The sequence below is a fragment of the Clupea harengus genome, chromosome 5, assembly GCF_900700415.2.
Source record: "Clupea harengus chromosome 5, Ch_v2.0.2, whole genome shotgun sequence".
NCBI lineage: Eukaryota > Metazoa > Chordata > Actinopteri > Clupeiformes > Clupeidae > Clupea > Clupea harengus.
Window position 1 is genome coordinate 16,701,103 of NC_045156.1, and position 15,000 is coordinate 16,716,102.

Genomic DNA, 15,000 nt, shown 5'->3' on the forward strand with positions numbered 1-15,000 from the left:
TATTAAAGAGTTAAGCTTTACATTGATGTAACACATTAACGGTGATAACACGTGTACGGCAAACACTAAAGATACTTGCATTACATTTCTTAAAAGTACTGGACTATTGGTTGAATTCCAGTGTAGAATGCGGTCTGTTAAGACCGCTGCGAAGTATAACACACCGTTGCCATGACAAACAGAGCGTTGCTATGGACGCAGTTCTGTTAACTCAGGCAATATAATCGCTACACACAGCCTACGACGTAGCTACGGCGGCAGTTCGACGCAAGGCGTTTGTGCAAAACTGTGGAAAAACTGCAGAAAAAGTATGGGTGTTGAACCCTCTCACCGGGAAAAGTGTGGGTGTTAAAACACCCACATCCCCCACGGGTGCGACGCGCCTGTGTGTGTGTGTGTGTGAGATCTAACATGTGTGTGTATGTGTGTGTGTGTGTGTGAGAGAGATCTAACGTGTGTGTGTGTGTGTGTGTGTGTGTGTGTGTGTGTGTGTGTGTGTGAGAGAGATCTAACATGTGTGTGTATGTGTGTGTGTGTGTGTGTGTGTGAGAGATCTAACATATGTGTGTGTATGTGTGTGTCTCCCCAGTCCCAGTCACTCTCTCCCCAGAAGTGCGTCTAATGTGGAGGGCCGCAGTGTTCCAGCCACACCCCTCCTGTCCCGCACCGCTCCAATCAGCATTCACGTCAGGTATGCTCCAACCAATCAGCATTCACGTCAGGTATGCTCCAACCAATCAGCATTCACGTCAGGTATGCTCCAACCAATCAGCATTCATGTTATGTATTCCTCAACCAATCAGCATTCATGTCAGATATTACTTCGCACCCCCCTCCCAACCAATCAACATTACCTCTCCAACCAATCAGTATTCATGTCAAGTAATTCCCGCCAATTATCACTCACTATAGGGACCCACCCTTAGGCCTCCACCAATCAGCATTCATGGGAAGTAGCCAATATCTCTTCCTCGTTTGTGCTCTCAAATCACCATAGAGACAACACACTAGTCCACGACCCCTGACCCCTACCTCTCTCTCTCTGTCTCTCTATCGCTCCATCCCCCCATCCCTCTCCCCCTCCCTCTCTCTCTGTGTCTCTCTATCCCTCTCCTCCTACCTCTCTCTCTGTGTCTCTGTATCCCTCCATCCCCCCATCCCTCTCCCCCTGTCTCTCTCTATCGCCCCCCGCAGGCCTGAGGTGTCTGGCGGTATCGCTCTGAAGCAGTGGTGCGGGAGTCCCGACGTTCCTCACTTTGTTCCGCTGGCGTCTCTGGAGGGTTCTGCGTCAGACCGGCGCAGCTGCCCGTACAGTTCTCGCGCTCGCCGTAGCAACAGCTCCGAGGCGCTGCTGGACCGCTCCAGCCTGCCGGACGGCCCGCCCCCCCGCAACGGCATGCCCCCCCGTGGCGGCCCCTTTAAGAGTTCCGAGACCCTGACGGACGGCAAGCTACGGCAGTACCGGGGCAGTCCGGAGCGGCAGGTGGGGGGGGTGGGCAGGGAGCAGGGGCGCACGCGCGCCTCTGTGGGGGGTCGCCCGTCGGGAGGGGGCTACAACGAGATCCTCCTGGACTACATCTGGGGCAAAGCGCCGTCGCGGCCCAACCAGCTGCCGGCCGGATCTCAGCCGGCCCCGCGCGGCTGGCCTGATGTGTGCCCCCCCCCCTTTAACGGCCTCTCCCTCTCCCAGCTGCAGCTGGCCGCCCCCCCTCCCTACAGCCCACTGCTGCTGCGGGGCGCCCCCCCCCTCACCGACCCGCGCAGGGCAAAGGTCACCCGCACCAAATCGTGTGGCCCCTTCCTCCCCGAGCCCCTCCTGCTGTCGGCCTACGAGCCCCACCACCCCCCCGCCGCCTCCAGCGCCGCCTCCATCCCCACCCTGCACCCCCACCCACTGGCCCCCCCCCACAGCCGGCGGCCCCCGCTCTCGCTGCCCACCCCCGAGGACTCGACGCGGAGCCTCCACAAGGCCCTGGCGCTGGAGGGACTGAGAGACTGGTACCTGCGCAACGCCCTGGGCTACGCCCCCAGCAAAGGCCACGCCCACACACAGCCACCGCTGCTGCCGCAGGGCCCGCCCAGCCAGGGGGAGATCTACCCCCCGATAGGCTCCCAGATGACCCAGGGGGAGATGATCTACCCCCCGATAGGCTCCCAGATGACCCAGTCTGCCTCCTTCCATGGATACCCGCTACAGGCCAGGTCAGAGGGTCAGAGGACTGATTGTGACTGTGACTGTGACTGTAACTGACTGATTGATAGACTGACTGACTGATTGATTGATTGATTGATTGATGGCTGACTGACTGACAGACTGATTGATTGAACGATTGACTAATTGATTGACTAATTGATTTGCTTTCAAATCAACAGCAGGCTGCTCATATCCCTTATTTAACCTGTAGATAGGCACAATAACACTCTGGTCCAGTGTGTGTGTGTGTGTTGTCCGTGTATTTAACATTCTGGTTGTGTGTGTTGCAGGTCTGTGGAGCTGTCACGGTTCCCTGAGCCATTTCCCTCTCAACTGCAGGAGGGGGCCACGCCAGACCCCCCCGCCCCTGGAACCCTAGTCTGAGATACCCCCCGACACACACACACACATACACTGATTGTAGCATAAAGACACCAGTGTGCCCCAACCCCCATCATGTAGCAGTAGATGCCCTGATGCACCGTAAGGGACCCCTCAGTCAGACTGGAGAAGCTGCAGCATCAAGACCCCTCAGTCAGACTGGAGAAGCTGCAGCATCAGGACCCCTCAGTCAGACTGGAGAAACTGCAGCTGCAGCATCAGAAACCCCTCAGTCAGACTGAAGAAGCTGCAGCTGCAGCATCAGAAACCCCTCAGTCAGACTGAAGAAGCTGCAGCATCAGAAACCCCTCAGTCAGACTGGAGAAGCTGCAGCTGCAGCATCAGAAACCCCTCAGTTAGCCCAGTCCCCCTGCCCCATCCCAGGCTCCCATGAGACTGCAGTTCTATTGGACCTGAACCTGCTACCCAATCTGTCAGTCATCCCTGAGGCCACACCCTCAGCAGAGGGGCCGTGAGGGTACAAATTGAGCCGTGTGCTCACCTATGTAGCAGAGAACATCTCCAGTCGGGGCGTCCACCTGTGCTTACCTATGTAGCAGAGAACATCTCTGGGTGGGGCGTTCACCTGTGCTCATCTGTGGTCACCAGTGCTCAGTCTCTCCCTCTTCTGCCGAACTGTCTGTGCTCCTCTGAGTGTCTGTGCTCCTCTGTGCTCCTCTGAGTGTCTGTGTTCCGAAGCCCAGCTGTAGCCGGAGGCCCTCTGGCCCACACCGATGGAAATGTATTAAATAACACTCGTGAATGTGTGTGTGTGTGTGTGTGTGTGTGTGTGTGTGTGTGTGTGTGTGTGTGTGTGTGTGTGGGGGGGTGTGTGTGTGTGGTGTGCCTGTTTGCTCCTCTATGCTGTATACTCTGAAGTCCATCAGACATATCTGATGTAAACATTTGACAGCGTGAAACGCAAACTGAAGCTGAATGTGAAGATGGTTAAGTTAGCTGACATGTCTGAAGGAAGAGTGCTGCCTGATAACACTCCATGGCCTATAGGGGGAGTGAGGCTTTAAACAACACTCCATGGCCTATAGGGGGAGTGAGGCTTTACACAACACTCCATGGCCTATGAGTGAGGCTTTACCCAACACTACACTACATGGCCTATAGGGGGAGTGAGGCTTTACCCAACACTCCATGGCCTATGGGGGGAGTGAGGCTTTACCCAACACTACATGGCCTATGGGGGGAGTGAGGCTTTACCCAAAGTTAGGTGTACACTAGCTATAATACTGATGACATCATACAAATACATCATCAAATACACAGTGATAAGTGTTTGATGCCTTTTTATAGAAGGGTTACCTTAGATAGCAAGATCAGGGTTCCCTGATAAAGCAAGACTGGAGAAGGGTTCCCTTAAATAGCCAGACTTGAGAAAGGTTCCCTGAGAGAGCCAGACTGAGGTCTGCTCTGATGACAGGGTCAGTGCTTTAGGACCTCAGGGAGAAGAGCTGGCAGCTGATGCCTGATTGGCTACTGTAGGATTGGTCAGTGCTGTAGGATTGGTCAGTTCGGCCCACTCACCCTGGCCTCAAGCTCAATGTCAGGCATCAGCTGCAGAGTCCTGGAGCCAATCAGGCATCAGCTGCGGAGTCCTGGAGCCAATCAGGCATCAGCTGCGGAGTCCTGGAGCCAATCAGGCATCAGCTGCAGAGTCCTGTAGCCAATCAGGCATCAGCTGTAGAGTCCTGGAGCCAATCAGGCATCAGGTGCGGAGTCCTGGAGCCAATCAGGCATCAGCTGCGGAGTCCTGTAGCCAATCAGGCATCAGCAGAGTCCCATAGGCCCACTGAGGTCCCTCTGCTGGGCTCACATGCTGCCTGTAGCCAATCAGGCATCTTGAAGCCCTAGTTACTTCCTAGCTCATGTTTGCTTAGCTTGCTTACAACTGTGTTTTATGAGCAAATAATACTCAGTTCCCACACAAACACACACACACACACACACACACACACAAACTCACACACACACACACACTCAGTACCCACACAAACACATGTACAAATTCATGAATGAGGTTGCCCAAGACTTGCCCAAGGCTATATAACCACAGTATTTAGACAGCTGCATATACAGTATATGATGGGTTTAAATGCATTACCCTTTAAAGTGTTGGGCTATTGGGACGACAATCCATGGGGGTTTGGTTTTGTGTTTTGGAATAAGGATTAAATTCTTTAATTTGTGTGATATTGCTTTACAGCTGTGACAGAGATTAGGATTGACAGCTGTGTCAGAGATTGGGATTGGGATTGTTTTAATCTGTTAAATGTTGATTTGGGACTGTTGAGTGGGAAATATTTTGTGTTTGTAAATATTGGTCAGTGATGGTCTAGATTTATTTATTTATTCTTACTTATTACTGATTTTATCATGAACATTTGATTTAATTATTTTTAATTAAAATTATTTTATTAATTAGTCAGCATCTCCAGAGTGGACCCGGCTCTGATCAGGTGCCGGAACGCTCTACTGGAGGCCGGTCTCACCTGGTCTCACCTGGTCTCACTCGCTTCCCTGTCAGCTGGTCTTGTGAGCTGGTCTCACGAGCTAGTCGGTCTGTGGTATATGTTAATGATCATCTCAACAATTAGATATTCGAGGTTTTGTTATGTCAGGAATCCAGCTCTGCACAGAGATTTGAGATGAGGATCACACACACACACACACACACACACACACACACACACACACACTCACACTCACATCACCTCTGCTCAACTCCAGCTGAAAATAGTCTAGTCGGTTTGGTGAATGTATCCCTATACTCAAGGCACAGGATCACACACACACACACACACACACACAGGATCACATTCAATCCCCTCAACCCAGTAGCCAATCAGCAGTCCAACTGACTGCTGCGTTATGCGGTTGGCTCTCTGTAGTGCAGCTGTGAGTGGAGATCCTCTGAGTTACTGACAGGAACCCCTGGTCCAGATGACCTCCAGATGACCTCTTTGTTTAAGAGTATTAATTACTGACAGGAACCCTTGGTCCAGATGACCTCCAGATGACCTCTTCGTTTAAGAGTATTAATTACTGACAGGAACCCCTGGTCCAGATGACCTCTTTGTTTAAGAGTGTTAATTACTGACAGGAACCCCCTATTACAGACGACCTCTTCGTTCAAGAGTGTTTTCATCTTCCAGTTCTTACTCTTCTGTTGTTGGTTTTGAGAGTGCTGTTATCAGTGTTATTTTTGTTTGGTTTAGTGCAGTGCTTCCAGCTGGTATCACCTCAGACTCAAGACCAATCAGCTGTGCATTGGTAATGTTTATTTTGTGTACTTCAGTGATGTTTCTGTCTGTAAGTAAATATAAATTTATAAATTAAAATAAATATAGATACGGAAATGCATTTAGAGTTATAGTGACTTGAACAGAACTAATATAATTATAAATATATTCTGTATATTTATGTATGGATTAGATTTTATACATATATAGCCTATTTATTTGAAAAACAAAACAAAACAAGCATCACGTTGTCATGGAAACTAAACATCAGTGTTCAGCACCAGCAGACAAAGAGGAAGTGATCCCTTCCTGTTTCCTGTTTCCTGTTTCCTGTCCTCCTGGTCGTGAGCTGCTCGTCTTCAGCAGAACCATCCCATCAGCCCGCAGACAGACAGACGCTCCGAGCCGACGCCAGTGACTCCTCATTGCCTTCCTCATGCTATGGCTTTCTTTGCACATGGAGTGGACAAGAGGCTATTTCTGTATTATGACAGATTTTCATCATTCATTTCTAATAAAGTTTGTAATCCTTGATGCTTGTGTTTCTGCTTCGCCACTGATTAGAGACGTCTTGACCCCGCCTCTAAACCCACCCGGCCCAATCACCTGTCTGGGCTGCACCTGTCTCATCTCACCCAATCACAACTGATTAGAGATGTCTCGACCCCGCCTCTAAACCCACCCGGCACAATCACCTGTCTGGCCTGCACCTGTCTCACCCAATCACCTGTCTCATCTCACCCAATCACAACTCTGACCTTCTCCAGTTGCCCTTGACTCCGCCTCTGACGACCAAATAAGTCCAAGTGCATCAGTTTCCTGCCTCTCGCTCATCTGAAGGAGCTTGGGCTATTTTAAGGGGGGGGGGGACGGGGGGACTACTGCATTTAGCCCAGCAGCTGCATACTGTGACCAGCACAGGAACGACCCCATTTGCAAAAGAATAAAAACCTTCACATTTAAAACTCATAGTTAAACTTAAATCAGTACAGAGATGAATATTGAAATTCTGCAGTACATTTTTAGATTATTTTAATTGTAGGCCAGCATTCTTGAGTTGAAAGTCTAAGTGTTGGATTATAGCGCCACCCTGTGGATTCATATTATACCTGCCCCTATCCATGCAGCTGTTCGCCAACCAAAAGACATAGAATCACTGTGGCTGATGACTGTTGTTTACGTGCCTGAATAGTTTAAATAGAAATTTGCAATTGCCTATCTAGCAACTTCGGTGCATGCTTTGATGAACTTATGTGAACCTCTGACATTTCTATCACGAGGAGGTAGCATTACAGATTCTCCCGTGAAGTTCCATGGGTGTTCGAAAATCGACCTACAGGCGGTCCCGAGAATCACAGCTTGATTCGGAATTGCCCTCCGCTTACCAAGTAGACAAGCAGTCTTCAACCGTCTTTATCTCGTGTACGTGTGGATAACAGATACAGAAATATCAAACCGAGCGCGCATCACTTTACTGCCGTTCTCGCAAACGCGTGAGCCACGGTGCGCAAAATAACAGCGCGCGCAGCTTTGACGGATTTCTTTGCTTCTCGGTGAAACTCCGGACCCCTACAGCTCATCAGTCAGCGTCCAGCGGTTCAAGGGAGATATGTTTTTTTGTTTTGAGTAGCTTTCTGCTCCACTAACGGTGAGACTCCATACCCTCCTCAATATTCTCAGAGAATATTGATGAACACGGAATGAGCTGTAGCTTTAATCTCACAATAAAAAGACACACGTTGCAAACCGAACTAACTTGGTACAGACGTTTCTGAGTGTCAGGCAGCACATGTTCAGGCTTCTGCCACTCACAGTTACTGCTTTAGGTAAACAACATGACCCTCTGTTACTAACCATGGAAAGGTCAAACATTACACACATCGGCCCAGTAATGAAATGGTTATGTCCAAGTGTATGCGATGTTTTCGATTGGCAATGATTAGGCCATTCATGTACTTACAAGCCCAAAGGACTCATACCTGAGCTTTCTGACATTAAAGTTGTCCAGCGTTAACATTTCAACAACGCTTTAATGATCTGTAAGTAAAATGACATATCTTATTTGTTGAACTACTACTACTACTACTACTACTACTACTACCACTACTTTTTCGTTGACTGTTCCAGTCGCTGTTTCTTACGTGTCTTTTATCTAGTAGCGCAACGGCACACATTCTTTAATAAGACACAACTTTCTTTGCTACCGTTAGGTATGTAATCACTCATAACAGCACGGCTCTTTTAGCGCGGCTAGACTCTTAGCAGGGCTATTTGAAAGGCATTCCTGCCGCTGATGTCCGTTATAAATAGCGCGTGAGTATCGCACGCGCTTCTGCCTGTAAAGTCCACTGTCCGCTGTCTGCCGCCTCACTTCACACGACTTTCGTTTCACTGACCATTTAGGACCATCAGCATGATATACTTCTTGTTGTTATATTATACGTCTTTTCACACGCAGTTCACACTGGGAATGTGGAATTATTATTAAAAAAAATATTGTTTGATTTTGGATTATGATCAGTTACATGCGGTCAGTTCAGCATGCAGGCAGACCCTAATTTAGTTTCTATTGAACAAGTTAGTCTCTTGAGTTTAGCTGCATGAACTTATATAATATTTTGCTCCAGTTCCAAATTCATTCAGGATGCCCACAGAGACAGACGTGTTAGCTTGAAGCCCTCAGAGACACAGGTATTACAGAGCATTCACACCTTTGCGTTGGAATGCGTTGATCCGGATCCCCATTCACTTTGAATGGGGTGACGTCATCCTTTGCCGAACTGAACTGTGGCTCTGTCATGGCAAAAAGTGACTGGACGCAAAAAAGAGCCCGGGTTACGTAATATTGGCTTGTTGCTATACCAACGCTAGCATTACGTAACCCGGACACTACCTAACCCGGGCACTTTTTGGCTATCAGTCAGCCTCAGTCTCAAGACTCGTTCGAAAGCCATCAGCTACTTTGTAGTCGCTTAATATTGTGCCTAAACTATGAAGTATTCCGTTTTAGCTACACCTTAATATTGTGCCTAACTATGAAGTATTCCGTTTTAGCTACACCAGCCAATTTCAACAGGTTTAGCCGCTAGCATCTCGTTAGCGATTAGCAATTCCTCCCGTTGTGCTCTATAGTTAAAGGTGGTGCAAACAATTCCCTGTTTTGTGAAAATGTAATTGTGGGTGCCGTCAGATATGTCTATTAATCACAACACATTAAGGACCTTCTTAAAGCAGCCAAGGGAGGAATTGCTAATCGCTAACGAGATGCTAGCGGCGAAACCTGTTGAAATGTGCTTACTTTGACACTATAACAAACTAGTGAGTCAACAACTTTCCTAACACAGTCAAACATCAAGCACATGGTTGTTTGCTTGGTTTATTGCAGGTAAAATACAGGCAAGCTGGTCTCAGGTAGCGAAGTATAATGCGAGATGCTCTGGGGTAAATCCTAAAAGAGCCCGGGTGACGTAATGCAACTGTTGGTATAGCAACTGTCACTCAAGAGTAGTTCGAAAGCCAATATTACATCACCCGGGCTCTTTTTTGCGCCCGGTCACTTTTTGCCATGACAGCTCCGTTGGGTTCCCTTGCGTTGCGTTTCATGCTTTGCTTGCGGCAAGAGTTGAAGAATGTTCAACTTTTCGTGAGGCAATGCATGTGTCAGACAATCAAATTGCCTTTCATGCATAACTGACAGCATAGGCGCTAGCCAATCAGATCCCGTATATGCTCACGTCTAAAAAGCAGCAAGCTCAAAAAAAAGATGGCGGACCAAACTCCGTAGATTGTCGTATTTGTACCTAAAAGTTGTTCGTTTTACTTTTTTTTGCTTAGATTTTTTTAAATTTACCGAGAAATAGACACTGTACAAGGTAAAAACCCCTTTATTGTAACTGAAAAATACGTCTGATAGGATTTGCGAGGTGTCTGAGCCCCCTACCTAATGTTAACATGCTACTACTTACAAAGTAAACAGCTTGCTAGTGGCGTGATTGGTTTGTTGACCGGTCAATCTCACTATAATGTCTCTGTTATCAACACAACCCCATGCGCCAGACTCCTCCTCCGCCATCTGTTGGATCAACGCATTCCAACGCGTACGTGTGAGTCCAGTGTTAGCATGAAGCCCTCAGAGACACAGGTGTTAGCACACACACACACACACACACACACACACACATCTCCAGAAGTGTGCCTCCCTGAACGCAGTGTTTCCTGCAGGAATGCTGGCCTCTCCGCTCCCTCAGTCCGTCCCTCGGACACAAACAGCCCCCCCGGCCAACCCCCCCACACCCGCCGTCAGACCGCCCCCTCCAGAGACCCCAGGATCAGATGACGAGGAGGAGGAAGATCAAAGCCAGTATGGCAGAGGTACATTACACACACACGCACACACACACACACACACACATATACACGCACACACACACATACACACATGTTCACGCGCACACGCACACACACACACACACACACACACACACACACACACACATATACACAGGCACACGTGTACAAACGTACTCACACACACACACATGTGTACAAAAGTACTCACACAGACACTCACACATTTCCTGCCTGTCATGATCCTGACGTCATCGTCATGCATCTGTATCAGTAGGTACACGTCGCTAAGCTGGATCTTTGGACCTCTGGGAGTGTGTGTGTGTGTGTGTGTTTGTCTCTGATCTCTGTGTGTGTGTGTTTGTCTCTGATCTCTGAGAGTGTGTGTGTTTGTCTCTGAGGGGTTACTATAGCGTGCGGATCTCTGAGAGTGTGTGTGTTTGTCTCTGATCTCTGAGAGTGTGTGTGTGTGTTTTTGTCTTTGAGGGGGTTACTATCCCGTGCGGATCGGGGAGACGTTTGTGGGGCGCTACCAGGTGGAGAGGAAGCTCGGATGGGGCCACTTCTCAACCGTGTGGCTCTGCAGGGACCTCCAGTGAGTATAACCCCGCCCCCACAACCCTAACCCCGCCCCCACACTACAGCACTGCCACCACCTACACTGACTGACCTGTGAGTGTGTAATCATCTTGTCTGTATGTGTGTGTGTGTTTGTCTGTGTGTGTGTGTGTGTGTGTGTGTGTGTGTGTGTGTGTGTGTGCGTGTGTGTTTGTCTGTGTGTGCGTGTGTGTGTGTGTGCGCGTGTGTGTGTGTGTGTGTGTGCGTGTGTGTGTGCGTGTGTGTGTGTGTGTGTGAGTGAGTGTGTGTGTGTAGAAGGAAGTGCTTTGTGGCTCTGAAGGTGGTGAAGAGTGCAGCGACGTTCACAGAGACGGCGCTGGATGAGATCAAACTCCTCAAATGTGTCAGTGGGTCTCCTGCTTCCATTCACATGCAGTCACCTTCACCCAAAGCAACTTCACTCATAGAGCATCAGTGTTTCCCCTAGGTTTACAGCTTTGGGGGGGGGGGGGGGGGAGGGCACGGTGCGCGGCCACCGACACAAACGCTTAAAGGAATCATGGTGTTCATGTGTTTCTTTTAATGACAGCAGTCAATATAACAACTGAACAATTATTTTAACTGTACATTGAACTAAACATCGGAACATGTCTTTTTATGACAATTATCCCCAAAGTGTGCAGCTTTTGTCACTGCGGTTTACCTTTTTGGCCTTCTGGAAGAAAATGTTTTGAGATATTTGCGGCCTAAATTTCCTGATTTCGCAGGAGTTTTTCCAAAAAGTTCCGATGAAAGTTTTTATTTGTAGGTGTTTTTTGCAATGAAATTGCCGTAAACAAGTGAAAGTTGGGATATAAAGTTGCGAATTGTCCTCTTTGTAATTATAATTGAATTATTTGTTGAAAAATAACTGATTAATAAACAAACATTAATTCATCAAGAACAAAACGATTGAGAAATGGTCCTCTTAATAACCTCACCAATATGCCAAACAAAAGATTACCAGGACTACAAAAATTTAGCAGATTAGGCTTTACTTATCCACAAAGAAGTGCACATGTTGGCATTACAAAAGGTCCATCAGTAAGACTGAATAAAATGTTATGAATGTCTCAGCCTTCATATGACGAAATAAGACTATGATCTGTCCTGTCATCTAACGTCCGGCCTGTGTTTCTGCCGTTCTCATTCTATGCTTATCAATCTGTTTTGCTATCCTTGTTTATTTATTTTATCCCTATAGGTGTTAATGTTCAATTTCATATATTAATTTAAAGTCGTCCAATTTAAAGTCATCCATTCTTCAACACTAGCTGCTACCTTATCTTCAAACAGAAAGTAACGTTAAATCTCCATGGCAACAGCTCTTGAGGGTTTGGGAAATAATCAGATGTATTGCTTCCTTCATTATTCACAGCAAAATAAATAATGTTCATTACATGTCATAGATTTATTACCAGACTCTATGTAAAAAGGGCCACGCACAACTCGCGGAAAATGATAAAAAAATGGAAGCCAGATCTATTTCTGAATTTTCGGTGCGGACATGGGTGTACGTTCTGTTTCCACGTCTGTTGTAGCCATTCTCATTAGGCCTCTTTCTCGACCCTACCTAGGAAAAGATCGCTGGATTCATGAACGCCTGGAAATGTGTTTTTTAAAGCTTAAGTGTCCGTAGCTGTGCACTGATTCTTAAGCCCAATTATGTCCGCTGGTGGGAGCGTGCTCACCTGTGTGTGCGCGCACGTGTCTGTGTGTGTGTTTGTGCGCATAGTGGCGGAACTCCGCCATGCGTGAGACAGAGAGCAGAGAATTGTAATCGCGCGACCATGTAGAGACAGAAATTACATGCCGTCGTGTAAAATAAGATAAATAACATAAGGCTATTTATTTTGTTTAATAAAATAACAAGCTATAGACCTGTTCTATAGGAAAGGTAATCTTAAATGACTTCCGTTGTGATCTGGCGCTTTATAGAAAATAAAATTGAACAAAATGAACTTGACCTTCCAGGAGGGGCGGGGGGTGCCGTTGGGGGGGCGGGGCGCCCCCCTAATATAACGGTAGGGGAAACACTTGAGCATTTACATGCAGTCACCTAACCCAAAGCAACTTCACTCATAGAGTATCTGGCTCTCTGTGTGTGTGTGTGTGTGTGTGTGTGTGTGTCTGTATCTGTTTGTGTGTCTGTGTCTGTGTGTGTATGTGTGTCTGTATCTGTTTGTGTGTCTGTGCCTGTGTGTGTGTCTGTGTGTGTGTGTGTTCTCAGGTGCGTGACAGTGATCCCTCCGACCAGAAGAGGGACACAATTGTGCAGCTTACTGATGACTTCACAGCATCTGGAATTAACGGAGACCGTATCCTTTTAGATAACTGCTGATGTGTGTGTGTGTGTGTGTCTCCATCATCTCATCTTGGGTTGAGATGTGTGTGTGTGTTTGTTTGTGTGTCATCTCTCCTTGACTCTGGGGTTGAGATGTGTGTGTGAGTGTGTGTGTGTGTGTTATCTCTCCTTGACTCTGGGGATGAGATGTGTGTGTGAGTGTGTGTGTGTGTTTCTCCTTGACTCTGCGGTTGAGATGTGTGTGTGTGTGTGTGTGTGTGTGTGTGTGTGTGTTATCTCTCCTTGACTCTGGGGTTGAGATGTGTGTGTGAGTGTGTGTGTGTGTGTGTTATCTCTCCTTGACTCTGGGGTTGAGATGTGTGTGTGTGTGTGTGTGTGTTTCTCCTTGACTCTGAGGTTGAGATGTGTGTGTGTGTGTGTGTGTTTCTCTTTGACTCTGGGGTTGAGATATGTGTGTGTGTGTGTGTGTGTGTGTGTGTGTGTGTGTGTTTCTCCTTGACTCTGGGGTTGAGATGTGTGTATGGTAATGGAAGTTTTGGGGCAGCAGCTGCTGAAATGGATCATCAAGTCAAATTACCGCGGCCTTCCTCTGGAGTGTGTGAGAAGCATCCTCAGACAGGTGTGTGTGTGTGTGTGTGTGTGTGTGTGTTTGTCCTTGCCCTTATTCACACAGATGTGTGTGTGTGTGTGTGTGTGTGTGTGTGTGTGTGCGTTTGTCCTTGTCCTTACCCACACAGGTGTGTGTGTGTGTGTTTGTCCTTGTCCTTACCTACACAGGTGTATGTGTGTGTTTGTCCTTGTCCTTACTTAAACAGGTGTATGTGTGTGTGTTTGTCCTTGTCCTCATTCACACAGGTGTGTGTGTGTACGAGGGGGGTCCACATCCTTATTCACACAGGTCAGTGTGTGTGTGTGTGTGTGTGTGTGTGTGTGTGTGTGTTTGTCAGAGTCACGGTACATAGTAGGTGTTCCCCAGCCACCTTCCTACTTCCTGACTTTCTCCAAGAGAGCGTTCTTTGAATGGAGTGCGCTAAAGAACCTAGTGTAGGAGTGCGCTGGAGAACATAGTTTAGGAGTGTGCTAAAGAACCTAGTTTAGGAGTGCGCTAGACTACAGAACCTAGTTTAGGTGTGCGCTAGACTACAGAACCTAGTTTAGGAGTGCGCTAGACTACAGAACCTAGTTAAGGAGTGTTTAGGCGTGTGCTGGAGAACCTAGTTTAGGCATGCGCTACAGAACCTAGTTTAGGAGTGTTTAGGCGTGGGCTGGAGAACCTAGTTTAGGTGTGCGCTAGACTACAGAACCTAGTTTAGTAGTGTTTAGGCGTGGGCTGAAGAACCTAGTTTAGGCGTGTGCTGGAGAACCTAGTTTAGGCGTGCGCTACAGAACCTAGTTTAGGCGTGTGCTAAAGAACCTAGTTTAGGAGTGTTTAGGCGTGTGCTGGATAACCTAGTTTAGGCGTGCGCTACAGAACCTAGTTTAGGAGTGTTTAGGAGAACCAAGTTTAGGAGTGTTTAGGCGTGGGCTGGAGAACCTAGTTTAGGAGTGTGTAGGAGTGCTCTAGAGAACATAGTTTAGGAGTGCGCTGGACTACAGAACATAGTTTAGGAGTGTGCTGGAATACAGAACCTAGTTTAGGAGTGTTTAGGCGTGCGCTAGACTACAGAACCTAGTTTAGGAGTGGGCTACAGAACCTAGTTTAGGAGTGCGCTGGAGAACCTAGTTTAGGAGTGCGCTGGACTACAGAACCTAGTTTAGGCGTGCGCTGGAGAACCTAGTTTAGGAGTGCTTATGAGTGCGCTAGAGAACCGATAGCCCGGCTGGAGCTAAACTGTGTCTAAGCAGCTCAGGTCTGAAAGATCCTTGCTGTGCGTCTTTGGTCCAAGATTAGATTTGCAGATAGTCAGGAACTCGGGAAAGTG

General features: G+C 47.8%; 2 protein-coding genes across 4 annotated transcripts in view; both read left to right on the forward strand.

Moving 5' to 3' along the window:
* ccdc120b (coiled-coil domain containing 120b) overlaps positions 1 to 6,361 on the forward strand; it is a 33,236-nt gene extending 26,875 nt beyond the window's left edge. For all 3 annotated transcript variants that reach the window (XM_031567885.2, XM_031567887.2, XM_042707835.1), the window contains exons 9-11: positions 590 to 691; positions 1,195 to 2,202; positions 2,485 to 6,361. In XM_031567885.2, the coding sequence (XP_031423745.1) occupies positions 590 to 691; positions 1,195 to 2,202; positions 2,485 to 2,578 (1,204 nt within the window). In that variant the 3' untranslated portion in view covers positions 2,579 to 6,361. The remainder of the gene's footprint in view (positions 1 to 589; positions 692 to 1,194; positions 2,203 to 2,484) is intronic.
* A 407-nt stretch (positions 6,362 to 6,768) lies between these two features.
* Positions 6,769 to 15,000, forward strand: part of LOC105904143 (SRSF protein kinase 3-like) — an 18,660-nt gene continuing 10,428 nt past the window's right edge. Inside the window, exons 1-6 of the mRNA XM_031567888.2 lie at positions 6,769 to 7,477; positions 10,051 to 10,200; positions 10,663 to 10,771; positions 11,050 to 11,137; positions 13,004 to 13,091; positions 13,591 to 13,697. Coding sequence (XP_031423748.1) covers positions 10,053 to 10,200; positions 10,663 to 10,771; positions 11,050 to 11,137; positions 13,004 to 13,091; positions 13,591 to 13,697 — 540 coding nt within the window. The 5' untranslated portion in view covers positions 6,769 to 7,477; positions 10,051 to 10,052. The remainder of the gene's footprint in view (positions 7,478 to 10,050; positions 10,201 to 10,662; positions 10,772 to 11,049; positions 11,138 to 13,003; positions 13,092 to 13,590; positions 13,698 to 15,000) is intronic.